The sequence below is a fragment of the Symphalangus syndactylus genome, chromosome X (assembly GCF_028878055.3).
Source record: "Symphalangus syndactylus isolate Jambi chromosome X, NHGRI_mSymSyn1-v2.1_pri, whole genome shotgun sequence".
Taxonomy (NCBI): Eukaryota; Metazoa; Chordata; class Mammalia; order Primates; family Hylobatidae; genus Symphalangus; species Symphalangus syndactylus.
Window position 1 is genome coordinate 136924708 of NC_072447.2, and position 15773 is coordinate 136940480.

General features: G+C 39.1%; 1 protein-coding gene across 1 annotated transcript in view; it reads right to left on the reverse strand.

The window, feature by feature from the left end:
• Positions 1 to 15773, reverse strand: part of GPC3 (glypican 3) — a 468130-nt gene that overhangs the window by 429004 nt on the left and 23353 nt on the right. Inside the window, 1 exon segment of the mRNA XM_055268231.2 lies at positions 6342 to 6503. Within this exon segment, the coding sequence (XP_055124206.1) occupies positions 6342 to 6503 (162 nt within the window).

Consider the following 15773-nt stretch of genomic DNA (forward strand, 5'->3'; position numbering starts at 1 on the left):
ATGTTGAGTCGTTTTTCTAAGCTCTTTTCATTAAACAGTTTTCAGCCTAATGACTGACTTCTAAATCAAGAGGGCCCAGGAAAGGTTTATAACTCCCCCAGCCTCTGGCTCTACTAAAGCCACAGAATTTTGAGACCGGATTGAATCCAAAAGTTTTTACTTTAAAACTGAAATGGCTTTAAACACTCAGTTTCCAGTTGGTTTTCCAATTGCCCTAATAATTAAACAATTGCATTTTTAAAAACTTTGTAACCAAAATATGCCTTTGAGTTGGTGCCATGAAAGTCCACTAATTAAAGCCAGCATCTTCTGGGCTCTGATGAGAAATTCACCCTTTTATAATGGGATTACTAGAGCTTTGCCATACAGATGAGCGGTTTGATTAATAATTTACATTTTTGAGGATATATAACTTCACTCATGGCCGTGGTTTGAGTTCCTAAAATTATCCTATTCAGCTTAATGCTATTGTATTTAGCCTCGGCAAATGAATTAAGTTTTGATTAGACATCAATGTAATTATTCTCTCCCATACATTATTTTTAACCAAGAAAGGGGTTGTGACAGACTGGCGGGCAGTTAGAGTTGGGGATGCAATGGGGCTCAGCCTGCACAGAGCTGGATTGTGGGCAGAACTGTCAGGCTAGTCAGAGGGAAAGAATTGTGAAATGGAGAAAAATGGCTCAGTACTCACTTAAAACCCCCACTACATAATAAAAACTAAATTAGCAAATGATTGAATCTCAAAAACATGTTTATCAACATTCAAGCAATTATTGAGTCACATATTAACTGTGAAGGAAAAAAGCTTTGCTTGAATAATGTCCCTAAACAGTTATTTCAAGCAGAAATGACTGGAGAAATTGCTGTGAGCTGACAGAAAAGGGTATTCTAACCAAGGTCAATTTTATTTAGGGGGAGTGGGAGAGACAGGAATCTGACAGAAGAGAGTCTAAAAACTGCCAAGAGCTGATGGAAACAGAAAATAAGGGAGAGAAACAACAGAAGAAGCACAGAAATACTGTCCTCCCCCCTATTCAGAGATGTCTTTTTCATCTCCACAGAAAGCAGGTAGAAGAAAGCAAGCTTGCCAATACTGAGTGAGGATCAACTGAAGATCTCTAGACTTATACCAACCTTTTCCTCCTCTCTGCCATAATAGTGTGGACCAAAAAATGCAATTAAAATATGGCCTGAACCGACAAACCCTTCCTGATCTAGCCGCTTATTCGTATATGAAATACACCAGATACTAGCCAGAAGAGAAGCTTCGGGAAGCTGAAAAAAGGATTGCTCCTGGCAGTATTGACACTTCAAACAGTACAGCTTCACATCCAAGAGTGCATAAAATAAACCCCTTTCTCAAAGAGTCTTTTGCCTAAGTACTCTTTCGTCTGTACACTGGAGCTGTTTGCATATATATCACCAATAAGTGGCAAAAGTTGTTCAAGTACATCATGAACTCCAGCCTTGTCGAGGCTAATGTCTGTAACGATAATGCATCATTTATTTGGCACCACCTGGGGTGAAGCGGTCCACATAAATGAGCAGTCCGGATAATGCATGCATATAGTGTTTTACAGTTTTCAAGATACTTTCACATTCATTATTTCTACTTCACAAAAGTAAGCAGGACTGCAATTTTTATGCCCATTTTGCAGATAAGAAAACTGAGGCTATTGGAGTTTAAATAACTGCCCCAAAACATAAGGCTCATAAATGCAGATCTAGAATTTGAACTTGGATTTTCTGACTCCAAGTCCAGTGTTTCTTTCGCTGATCTTAAGCACTGAGGAAATTCATTTTAGCCATTTAAAATGGAAATATTAAGAAAACGACAGTGAATGTAAGTTGGACTTTCCTTATTTACTTGAAACCACATTGTGAACATCACTTGGACCTAACGTAATACAGGAGCCACTGTGGCCTGTAGGAGTATGGTCCTCTATTAAATGTCCCCAAGTGCCACATTTAGTGAGTTCTTGGATCCCCCCCACCCAAGAAAGCCAGAAAATCAAGTGTGCCAAGACTATGCATAAACATGGAACAGTAGTAGGCTCTAAGCAAGGACCCAAAAACCTTTCAGATGAGATGATTTCCTGCTCAACCACTATTTTTCCCTTCTGATGAAGAGAGTTCAAGTTGTGGAATAGGCAACTTCCAGAAAAAACAAGGTATTGCCACATATAAAAGAGTCTATTATCACTCAAAGTCAGTGGTATCTTAGGGAAATCTAGAATTATCCAACATCTAGAAAAGACCTGGATGTACCCCAAATATTTCTTGATAGTACAAGGCTGAAAATCATAATAAAATTCTACAAAGAAAATAGAACTCAAGGTTTGAAGGTATAGAGGTGGTAGTGAGATGACGAAAAATTCAGAATTCTATGCCATTTTTCTTCACAAGAACCACAAATCCAACTTCTCAATTTTGTTTTACCTCAAGTATATTAAGAACAAGGAAAGCCATGTCACATGATGGCTCAGAAGATGCTGTGGCATCAATGAGTTTCCTCATGTGTAAAATGGAGATAATTACAGTACAGACCTCATAGAGCTGTTGGGAAAATTAAATGAGATAATTACGTAAAAGTCAGCATCATATAGTAGGCACCTAATAAATCTTCACTATTGTTATCATCGTAACTATTATAAGGTAGGGAAGAAGAAAAAGAAAAAGAGAAAGGAAAATCTACTTTTAGTGGAGTTTTTCAGAAAGAATTAATTAAGCAGAAACAAAAAGCGATTGTGCTGCCCCATTTTACTAAGCACATCTAAGTAAATTAAATTTAGGAAACGAGGCAATGCAAAGATTGAGAATAAAGAACAACTTTTTTAAATGCTTCAATCATTACCAAAACAACATTAGCAATAGAGCACTCCAACCACTGTAGCAAACGGCCCCAGGCTCATTTATGAGGGCAAAGGCTTCCTGCAAATGAAGACATAAAATCCAAATCGAGGCAGTAAGGATTGCTCGTGGAACTGTGCACATATTTGCAGAAAGCACTCACTGCTTAAATACCCCCAATGTGGACTAGTGAAGGAATACTAAAGAGATTGTGGATCTAGGCCAATATCAAGATGAGCTTTCTTCAACTTCATGTGATGGAGAAAATAGCTAGCAAAAGCCGTCATATCAAATTTCCTATGAGTGAAGTACTGGGATGGTTTTCTCAATAATTTGGTCTACCAGAATATTGGGGAAGGGATGTATTTTAGGGGAAAAACAACTGTGTCTCCTAATTTCAATTCATTGGAATAATAAACGGTCATAAGAAAGAAAAAAAGTGGATGCTCTCTTTTTCTTAGCAATTAATAATACATTATCTTGTAGTGGTCCCCAGTTTGAAGTCTTGTCTCTCCAAATGTTTGTTACAAAAGGATTTAGGGGCAATGTCTTCTGAAACATTGTACAAGTGCCTTGAGGTCTGGGATCATGGTTTATTTTTCCTTGTGGGGTTTATTTTTTCTAAAAGTGAGGCAGGAAAAGAATGAGAAGAGGGAGTGAAACAAGATAAAGAATGAGTACAGATGGTGACAAGGTAAAGGGCACTAGCAATAATGAGCTCAGACATAATTTCATTGTCTCCATGTTCCTTTGCTAGGGTTGTCCTTCTGTCTATCCCCACAATTCAAGAAAGCGTGTGTGTGTGTGTGTGTGTGTGTGTGTGTGTGTGTGTGTGTAAGTGAAAGAGAGATAGAGAGAAAGGGAGAGAGAGATACAATTAGTAGATGCTGCCCCCATTTTCTTTTCTTTTTTTTATTATTGTACTTTAAGTTTTAGGGTACATGTGCACAATGTGCAGGTTTGTTACATATGTATACATGTGCCATGTTGGTGTGCTGCGCCCATTAACTCGTCATTTAGCATTAGGTATATCTCCAAACGCTATCCCTCCCCCCTCCCCCCACCCCACAACAGTCCCCAGAGTGTGATGTTCCCCTTCCTGTGTCCATGAGTTCTCATTGTTCAACTCCCACCTATGAGTGAAAACATGCAGTGTTTGGGTTTTTTGTCCTTGCGATAGTTTACTGAGAATGATGTTTTCCAGTTTCATCCATGTCCCTACAAAGGACATGAACTCATCATTTTTTATGGCTGCATAGTATTCCATGGTGTATATGTGCCACATTTTCTTAATCCAGTCTATCGTTGTTGGACATTTGGGTTGGTTCCAAGTCTTTGCTATTGTGAATAGTGCCGCAATAAACATACGTGTGCATGTGTCTTTATAGCAGCATGATTTATAGTCCTTTGCGTACATACCCAGTAATGGGATGGCTGGGTCAAATGGTATTTCTAGTTCTAGATCCCTGAGGAAACGCCACACCGACTTCCACAATGGTTGAACTAGTTTACAGTCCCACCAACAGTGTAAAAGTGTTCCTATTTCTCCACATCCTCTCCAGCACCTGTTGTTTCCTGACTTTTTAATGATGGCCATTCTAACTAGTCCTCTGTTCACAGGACTAGTATTCAGCCTCCAAGCTATAGCAGGCTTATCTGGAAGCTAATCCAACTAAAATCTTGTCAGAACTTTTTTTCTCTCCTAGTCTCACATCTTTGCAGATCTAGAAAACACAGTGCGCAAAGTGCAGAACTGGACAGAGGTGTAAATGCTGATGGCCCGGGCCCTCAGACAGATAGCCATGTCAGCTACTGTGCATGTTAAAACACCAGTATGATCACTCTACCACTCCCCTCCAACCAGACAAGGATTGTAAGGTAACATCTGTGAGCTTGGATATTCTGAGAATTAAACAAATCACTAATACTCTGTTCTAAAAAGGGACTTTGATGCCCCAAAGAGTAAGAATCAGCTCTCTGCTTCAACCCAATTCTCATGTCACATCATTTCTTCTCACCCCACTTTCATCCAACAGATCAACTCCAAAACCAATCTAAGAAGTTCATGAATGCTAGATGTATTTTTAAAATCTGTCTAAATTATTCGTTCTATCACCAATTCTTAGTCTCAACAAACTCTTCACAAGAGTCTGACTGCATAAATAGATTAACAAATACTTCAAGCTTATATATTATACTTCATATAATCAACCTAACACCCCTGAGGCTTTGACCCAAGAAACTGTTGTGAATGTAGGCTTTATTAACTAATCTGAACAATTTTCTTAGCTAATTCTAAAGATTTCATTATAATACATAAAATAAGCTATAATCAACATACCTTACAATTCAGAGGTTAATTCTTGTAACAGTGCCATAAATCTCAAGCTTTGCAATGTCAAGCAGTCAGAAGTGTTATTTTTCTATCTGACCTCGATCCTCTCTTGGTGAGGCAAGAAAAAGGTGGCTGATACCCTCTGCTTGAGGAAGGATAGAAGAAAGCCCGATAATTAATTAATTACTAATTAATTGTGAATATCCACAATTAATTTTCCCAGTCACAGGAGGCAGCCTATGGGGATAGTTAAAAGAATAGACTCTAAGAGCCATGCCATCTGGGTTCAAATCCTGCCTTCGCCATTTATTTATTAATTTTGTGGCCTTGAACAAGTTACTTAATCATTCTGTGCCTTAGATTTCCATCGACAAAATAAGGATACTAATATCTACTCATAATTATATTGTGAGGATTAAATGAATTAATACATGTAAACCACTTAAAAGTGCACCTACTACATGGTGCCATATAAGTGTTTGCTATCATCACCACCACCACCACCTCCATCATCATCATCATCTTCCTAGCTGGGTGTTAGAATTGAAGGAGGTACTCCCCATCCTGCTATGATAGTCCTACTAAGTTAGCAAGGAGAAGTGTCATTTCCTACCCGTTCTGGCAATGCCACAACAGCTTCTTTCGCAATCATTCACAGGCATGTTAAGAAGTGAGAGTCACAAAGAGAGGAGAGGTCACCACTCACACCAATGGGAAAATCCCGGGCCAACAAGCCAGTGTCTGCCTCTTAAATGGAAATGGTCCTAGTGGTCAGAAGGAGTTCACATGTGTCCCACAAGCATCTAACTCATTCCTGGAGAAAACTGGGCTCCGTATTTAAGGAAACTTTTTTGTTTTTGAACTAAGCTGAAAGAAAATATTATTCTTTCTGTAGAGATTTATAACCTTTATATACAGGTAAATAGAATGTCCTTGGACAATGATTTTTTGACAATACCCACCTTTCCAAAGATTGAAATGAAGCTTCTCTGAAAATGTGTTTTTTTAAACCAGAATTTCTCACTGGGAGATTTTTAATATCAAGCATTAATGCTGGAATGGTAATTTATAAATTATACTTAGTATTTGAAAGCCCAGTGCCCAAATAATGATGCCACTAAGCAGCACATCTAAAATAATCCCCAGAACTCACCTTGGAAAACCGCAGCATTCTGAATAATTAAGAACTTGAGCTCCATACTTGCAGACTGAAGCAGCTGTTCCATGTTCAGTCGTGCTGTTAGTTGGTATTTTTCTTCCATCTTTCTTGAGCAGCATGTTGGGCCCTTTGGGAGACATACTTGCAAATCTGATCCTGAAACAAACAAGGTTTTCATGTTTCAGTAAGCAGGATCTCTCTCTCACACACCCACACCCACACCACCCCCCCCCCCACACACACACACACTCACACATGGCAAACAGGGCAAACAATGCATTTCTTTTGAGATACAGTAAAATTTTGATTATTCAAAATTGTGTTTCATCTTAACTAATCCCTGCTTTCTCTCAACTGTCCTTATGGCTGACTCTTTTTGAATAACCATCAGAATTAATTGCCTAGGTTTGACTCATAAATTCTGCATAAACTAATTTATAGCACCAAAAACACATCACTGAACACCAATATTTAGTTTGTCTTTTAAAAGATCAATCTTCACTCCTATAATTTATTTTTCCTGATTATAATATATGAATGAGAAGACAACCAAGAAACAATTTTCAAAATTCCAGTTATGATTTCCAAATGAAATGTATGTCTGGCCAACCCAATACTGCTTTTCAGGATAAATGATCAAAACATCAATATCATATCAAAGCTGTATTGTTGTTGTTTTAACTAAAGGTCTGAAGCAAGATACAAGTCATTCAACAAATATTTATTAGGTGCCTACTATATGCCAAGCACTGTGGTTGTAACAGTATACAAAGCAAAGTCCCTGCCCTCATGGAGCTTACATTCTGGGAGATAACAAACAAACAAAAATATAAACATAATGTCAAAAGGTGATAAATACTATAGAGAAAGTAAAACAAAGTAAGGAAAGGAAAACAAACTGTGGTATATCTATAAAATGGAATTCTATTTAGCCATAAAAAGGAATGAACCATTAATGCATACTACTGTAGGGACAAAATTCAAAAACATTATGCTATGTGAAAGAAGCCAGATCAAAAAGAAGCACATACTCTATGGTTCCATTTATATAAAAGTCTAAAAAACAGAAACTAATCTAGAGTGACAGAAAGCAGTTCAGTGGCTGTTAAGGGCGATGGTGGGCAGGAGGGGTAGGAGAAAGGGTTTATAAAGAGTAGTGGAGAAACTCTGGGGAGTGATGGATATGTTCATTATTTTGATTGTGGTAATGGTTTCACGGGTGTATATGCATGCCAAAATTATCAACTTGCACCCTTAAAATATGTAGTTTATTATATATCAATTTTGCTTCAATAAAGGTGTCAATTGTTTTATTTATTTTTTTTTATTTTTTATTTTTCTTGAGACGGAGTCTCACTCTCGTTGCCCAGGCTGGAGTGCAGTGGCGCGATCTCAGCTCACTGCAACCTCCACCTCCTGGGTTCAAGCGATTCTCCCAGCTTGTTTTAAATTTTTAAAAAGTAAAGTAAGGGAGATACAGAATGTGATGACTGTAGAGACTATTCTGTTTTGTATATGGTAGTCAGGGAAGGCTTCTTCCATAAGGTAACGTTTGAGGAGAGATGAGGAAGGTGAGTGTGAATCCAATGATTTTATATCCTCCACCAATACTAACAAATATTAGGGCTCAGTGAATATTAAGACCAATCTCCTTCCTCTCTTCAACTTCTGTCTTACTCAAACTCTTTCTTTTTTTTTTTTTTTTTGAGATAGAGCTTCGCTCTTGTCGCCCAGGCTGGAGTGCTGTGGTGCTATCTCTGCTCACAGCAACCTCCACCTCCTGGGTTCAAGGGATTCTCCTGCCTCAGCCTCCCAAGTAGCTGGGATTACAGGCATCTGCCACCATGCCTGGCTAATTTTTTGTATTGTTAGTAGAGATGGGGTTTCGCCATGTTGGGCAGGCTGGTCTCGAACTCCTGCCCTGAGGTGATCCACCCACCTCGGCCTCCCAAAGTGCTGGGATTACAGGCATGAGCCACTGCCAAACTCTTTCTCCAATTAGCATTTGTTGATCTCCTTCTGTGGTGGTTGTGAATATGGGCATCTCAGATCTTCTACTGTGGGGAATGTAATTGACTAATGGTCCCAGCTGCTGCCTTTTTTTTTTTTTTTTTTTTTTTTGAGACAGAGTCTCGCTCTGTCACCCAGGCTGGAGTGCAGTGGCACAATCTCGGCTCACTGCAAGCTCCGCCTCCCAGGTTCACACCATTCTCCTGCCTCAGCCTCTCCGAGTAGCTGGGACTACAGGCGCCCGCCACCATGCCCAGCTAATTTTTCTGTATTTTTAGTAGAGACGGGGTTTCACCGTGGTCTCGATGTCCTGACCTCGTGATCCGCCCGCCTCGGCCTCCCAAAGTGCTGGGATTACAAGCTTGAGCCACCGCGCCCGGCCAGCTGCTGCCCTTTGAATTCACCACCACATTGTGCCTAAGCCACATTCCCTGGGGGCTGCTCCCAGCCAATGACTGAGCATGGCAAAGATACTAAGTCCTGTAACCCAGGACTTTGCTCACAGGGGACTTTGGCTTGAGGACTCCCCATTGACCTTGCCAAACTTTCTTAAAACGACACTGCAGTCTAAGATTCCTCCTACTCAACCTTCCTTCCTTTCCTCTCTCCTCCACAAGGGTCAGACCTGCATCATGGTCTGATGGCTCTTCCAGCCTCCTTTAGCTCCCTCCTCATTTTCCTTCATAAGTGTTTTCCCCCAATAAATCCCTTGCACATCTATTCCATATTGGATTAGATAAGAATCCAACTGGCATCTGCTTCTCAGAGAACCCAGTCTAACATACCTTCTATATGCCAGGCACTGTGCTACATGCTGGAGGTACAACTTTGAACAAGAGAAATTTAATCCCTTCTCCAAAGAAGTTCACTGTCTAAAGGGACTAGCAGAGATAAATAGCTAGTGCATAGTAAATGAGTGCAATAAAGCAAACTAAGAAGGTAGAATGAAAAAAAATGTGTATATGAGATATAAGGATGACTCCCCTAAAGTTTTACAAGGTCCTCAGAAAAGCAAGTTTCAAGAAATCTTACTGAAGTCATACTAGAAAGCATATTCAGACATTTTAGACAGCTTTTCAATAATTGGAGGTTTTATTTTTTTAAAAAAGGGGAGGAGACTAGTTAGCCCTAAGTCACCAGAAAATTTATTTTTATTACAACATCTTATTTCCCTAGGAATTTCAGTTGATCATGTCCTTAACTTATGTGTCCAGATTTTCTTAATTTAGGAATGAAATTCATCAAGTTTTGCCTCACATGACATCACTGCTGGGGTCTAGGGTATTGACTCCAAGCTCTCCACTTCACCCTTCTCAAGGGAGCTGCTGACAAAAGCAGTAAAGGAGAACACAGATAATACATATCACCAAACCGAACCCAGCACTGTAATTTATAGTACTAAATGGAAAGGTGATATTTAATGTCAAAATACAATTTGGGGTCTGGAGACACAGAGTTCAGATTTATCTCCTATAAATTTCAATCTCATATACAAGCCTTAGACTGATTTTCAATATGGTCTAAGCTTAAAGCTTTATGATTATCTTCAGAAAAAGTAAAGAAACAGCTAGTTCTAGCTCACTGTGTTCTTACTGCATGAAGTTACAAAATGTAATGCTATTCTAGGAATAGGAACTGATGCAGTTTACCGGACCAAGAAGGGAAAGAGTCTCTTTGGGTAAGAGTGGCTAATCTAAATTTAAACAATGCTGGCTAGGACACATATGTAGACATGAAAAATCCTATGTGGCAGGTACTTTCACATACAAAGTTCCTGTTCATCTAGCAAGCCTTTATTTACTTTCTTGATAAACTGATGCCTAAGTAGTATATGTTCAAAATATCATATTTAAATAAGTTCATAAAATTAATTGTTATAGATAAAATCCTTTGTGTTTCTAAATTTGCATTGACAATGACTTCCAGTTTTCAGGAATGGTTGAGTTTATTTGGCAGGGTGACTGTTAGTACTGGTCCTATTCCCACCAACTCTAGGTAGTGGGAGTTATCAAATAAAAGGGCTCAGATCTTTTCTCAGTGAAGTGCTATGAGTGGTTCAGATCTTAGAAGGTAACAAATTGTTGCTTGATGTACCTACATGGGTCCGGGAATGACTCTTTGAATTACCATGACACCAGTTTGGTTTGCCTTTGATACGATAATTCATACAGTAATTTAGAGCTTGCATACAGTATGTCCCTTCCCTGAGTTGGCCAAGTCTCATCATTTTATAAACTCCCACCACCTGAAGAATCAGGTAAGCCAAAAATCTTTAAAAGAATAAAACTTCCAATGAGTACTTCTGGGAAAACATGTCAGATGTCCTGAAGAAAGGTATATGTTATATCCACATATAAGTGGATATGTTGCAATATTTACCCTCCCTCCCAGTTATTACTGCTTGATTAATCAGTGAACTGGTACAGTTGATCTATGGGCTAAAAGTTAGCTATAGATTTAAGGAAATAAAACACCCATAAACTGATTAAGAATTCAGAATTTCCAAACCAGAAAGGAGAGAAATACATGCCAAAGGAAAAAATATTTTGTATTAAGTAAATTTCATATAAATTTCAGTAAATTTCACAGACCAGCTTTTAAGAAAAGCCCCATCACAAGACAGCATGAGGAACAAAGAAGCCTAGGCGAGCTAGGCATGCCTAAATGAAATGACAATAATGAAATATAACTATTTCAATGTATGGACATGTGCATGAAAGAAATAAAACAGAAGGAACACAGAAAACAGAAAGAAACAGAAAAAGAATTTAGTGGGAATTCTCATCAAGTAAACAAAGAATTAACCTGGGAACTGAATCCCAAATGGAATGAAGAAAAACTAAAACCAAAAGCAGATGACTAAGGAGATAAGCCAAGAACTGGTACGTACTTGCATGAATAAAAGCAGAAAGGTAAATTCAAGAAATAAGACGCCACCTACAAGACATACTAAATACAAAAGCACTCTTTAAATATATGAGGGACAAAGGAAAGTTAAAAGAAAATAACCCCTTTATTAGATATAAGGAACAAGTAATCGTGGAGCCCAGCTATCAAAGGAGTTCTCACTTTATTATTATTATCTTTCTGTAAAAATGGAATTCAGCTGGGAAAAGGGAATAGAGACAAGCAATATAGCCTGGGATGGAGATAAGGAGAAGACTTAGCAATTGACTATTCAAATGAGCCAGAAAGGTTCAGCTCTTTAGGGCTTAATAACTTGCATTCCCAGACGCTAAAAAAATTAACTGAAGCCATTACAGGGCTGCTAGTTCCCATTTATATTGAAGGATTAAAAAATACCTTCATACTATAATCTCCTCTCCTAAACTGTAAGTTCCTGAAGAGCAGAGAATGACTCCCATCTCCTTTGGGATACTCCTTCGCTCCCATTCAGCCCTATACACGTAGTGTTGAATTAATGAGGGCTGCAGATTGAGAATACTAACAAAGAACTTTGTGTCTGTCTATATCTAAGAAGAGCGAGTGGAGTCTGGGCATGGTGGCTCACACCTGTAATCCCAGCACTTTGGGAAGCTGAGGTGGGAGGATCCCTTGAGCCCAGGAGTTTGAGACCAGCCTGGGCAACATAGTGAGACCCCGTCTCTATTAAAAAAATTTTTTTTAACGTAGCCAGGCATGGTAGTGCATGCCTGTGGTCGCAGCTATTTGGGAGGCTGAGGAGGGAGGATCACTTGGGCTCAGAGGTTGAGGCTATAGTGAGCCATGATGGCACCACTGCACTCCAGCCTGGACAACAGAGTGAGACCCAGTCTCAAAAAAAAAAAGATAAAAAAGAAAAAAGATCAAAGGGAGGCAGATGACCCTGAAAATGTTACATCTGTACACTTAACTTTGATCTTGGAAAAATATTTTAAAATACCAAAAAAGTAAACTACCAACAGCCTGGCCAACATGGCGAAACCCCATCTCTACTAAAAAAAAAAAAAAAAAAAACTAGCCAGGCATGATGGCACACGCCTATAATCCCAGCTACTCGGGAGGTTGAGGCATGAGAATCGCTTGAACCCAGGAGGCGGAGGTTGCAATGAGCCGAGATCACGCCACTGCACTCCAGCCTGGGAGACAGAGTGAGACTTCGTCTCAAAAAAAAAAAACAAATTCCAAACATCTTGAAGATACAATAAATAGATGTTTCAGTTGAATGAACTATGAAGTAATTTATTACTAATTATTTTAAGACAACTTCTCACACATTGGGTCCAGTCATACAAGTAAAAGGGGATATTTGAGCTATGGAAGCTTTTCTTCTGGGAGATTACTCCACTCCTAGAGGCTAACCACAGATGGTCCACAGAAGGCTCTCTTCTGAGGCACACTCTTGTGACAGGAGATCTTTTCAGGCCTGGCTACCCGTGGCTTGGCCTTCTTGACCTCCATCACAGACTCTTTGCTTTGGGCCCACTCCTCGCTCTTTGTTAGCTCCATTTAAATATCTGACCTTTTAGACTGCTCCTGGTTTTCTTTAGCCACCTCCCCCAGGAGTGGGACTTCAGCTTCTCTTTGCTATGAAGTCCTATGCTTACCACATTCACTTGGAGACCCCATTCCAGGCCTAATCCCTGTCCATACTTGGAAGAGGAAAGCCAGCAGTGTGTATGGGGCTGTTTAAATGTGTCAGTTCTATTGGATTTTTATTTAAATCAGCATTAATGGCTTCGAGGTCAGCATCATCACAGGCACTAGTGGGCAGCAAATAATAAAACACTTATGATTCCTCAGGTCAAGTTGTTTACAATTTAATCCTAGCACTATCACTTGCTAGCTGCACAAGCAAGGGTAGGTTATTCAACCTCTACCTAACTTTTTGCCCTTATCTATAACATGGGATCATCAATAGTACTTACCTTATAGAGTTATTATAAAAATTAAGTGAGATTTGCATGTGAAGCTCTTAGTCTTTTTGATACAAAGTAAATATTCAATATGCATTAATTAAAAGTAAGCCAAAGATAAATTCATGCTAAGAGACTAGACTTTCACACAAAATAATAGCTAGAGAACAGTAAAAGTTGGCATACGGTTATGTGACAAAATATGCAGTGTATTTTCTGAGGTGGAAGAAATAGTCTACATTCTAATTAGGTTAGTGGTTACATGGGTGTACACATTTGTCAAAACTCATCAAACTCTTCACTTAAAATGAGTGCATTTTATTGTTTGTAAATTATATCTCAATAAAGTTGACTTTTAAAATATGTGATATAGACAACATTTGCTGGATAAGGGAATGCTCACCAGAGGCTCTAGGAGTCAAAGAAGACTTCCAGGAGAAGGTGAGGCTTGAGGTAGACCATAAAGAATGGAAAAGATGTGGAGAGGCCAATGGGTGAAATGTGTTTGGAAACAGTGGAATAACGGGGCAAAGCTAACATAACTGGAGACAGACTAGACCCTGGGGTGTAATAGCTTATCAGGTAAGACGGGCCCAAATTTGAAGGGCCTTGAATGCAGGCAGAGACCTGTGGCTTGACTCCTAGGCAGTAATGGACCACTGGAGCTCCTCAAGCAGAGACATAATATGATGAAGAGTGCTGTTTAGGAAGATTAGTCATACAGCTTGAAATTGGGAAATGGACTAAATAATCCCTCAAGGTCACTTCCAGGTCTCTGATTCTCTAATTACCTTTATTATGTTCTATATGTTGGTTATTTTACTAGACTGCAATTTTAGTTAATTACTACAAATTGTCAAAAATCACATTAAAGAACAGAAGAAATATTAATGTAGACCTTGATCCTTATACTTTTCTAAGAGTAGATAAAGCATATTCAAACAGCAACAGAAGAGAATGAATCGTCAGGGCTCAGTAACAGTGAAAACTGAAATCTTTTCTATGTATATATGATGATTTGACACATTTCATTGCCAAGGTCTGCTTTATGAATGGCAGATTATATTTTTTTTGCTAACAAAAGTACTTTGTGCTGAAAATAATAATGCAATATTATCATTAAATTAATATTAAACAAAGGAATTAATGATATCCCAAACTGGTTGCTTCATGACTTGTAGGGAAAGCGATAGATGCCTATTAAAATCATCCAAAGGATTAAGCGCAGGTTGCTCTACTAATGAACCAAAAAAAGCCATAACAGGCATTTTTTAAAAGGTATTTTTTTTTAATGCAGGACAAGTCAATTTGCCATCCAAAAATATGAACTAATTTTCTTAGCATATAATAGTGACTTGCTATTGGAATGACGTCTTTTCCCCTAATTAATCATTATCTAAACCACATCTTACACGCTCATTTAATTTCTCACTAATCAACACAGGAATACAGATGAAAGAAATGGCTGCATTAAAAACTGGTGGGGAAAGTGATGACTGCTGGTGAAAGAAATCATCTTGGGGAACCCAGCTGAAGGTTACCCTTCTGTTATTTAGCCTGAAAGAACATGACCTTGCAGAGGGCGCACCTGGGTATCAGGAGCTCAGACTTAAATCAAAGGACATACCTGGAGCCACCATGGACTCTGCCTCTGTAAAAGGCAGGCCAAAATGTTGCTACCACACTGGAGTACTGGGAGTTTAAAGCAACCCTGGAGATAAGCCATCCTCTAAGCCCGAGAATTAAAGAATGAATTACCTTTATCTCTACTGCCAACTGTCAATTAACTGCCTATCATTTCATGCCCAGTAAAGGTTGAATCCCCAGATCACTACACTCTCCCATAAAGAGGTTCTTCCTGGACCACTTTACCAACCAGTGGTCAACATGTGCTCTGAGAATACAAATTCACTGATTATATCCACCTTGCCAAAGTGGTGAACAATTCATTCATCCAACATTTACTGAATGCCTACTTTATGCCAAGGACTATGCCCAGCCCAAGGAATATAATAATGAACAGGACATGGTCCCTGCCCCAGAGTTCATGAATTGGTGTAGAAAATGGACTCTCAAATTAACTAGAAACTTTTCACTCATTCTGGATACTTCACTCACACCCTCATCTGCTATAGCCAAATGTCACCAAATGCTACTGATTTTGCTTTCTAAATGTCATCATTCCCCTTCTTTCCATTGCTGCCTCATCACCTCACCTTCTTTCACTTGGACAACTAACAACAGCCTCTAAACTGGCCTTCCTGCCTCTATACCCTTCTCCACCCAAGTCCCAGAGAGATATTTCTAAAGTACATATCTGATTATGTCATTCTACTTCTTTAAAAACCTCCAAGCAAATGGAGTAAGGGCACAGGGGTGTGAAAGTGGGTGGCATCTTCAGGCACTGCCAAGGAACCTGGCAAGGCTAGAGGGAAAATTGAAGTGGTGGAGAGTGGCAGAAGCCAGATGACGAGGAGCTATGCGAACCCTGCTACAAGATGACTACTCATTATCTTTGGACTGGATTCCCATGGGAAAGAATGTTTATGGGAGCAGGAGA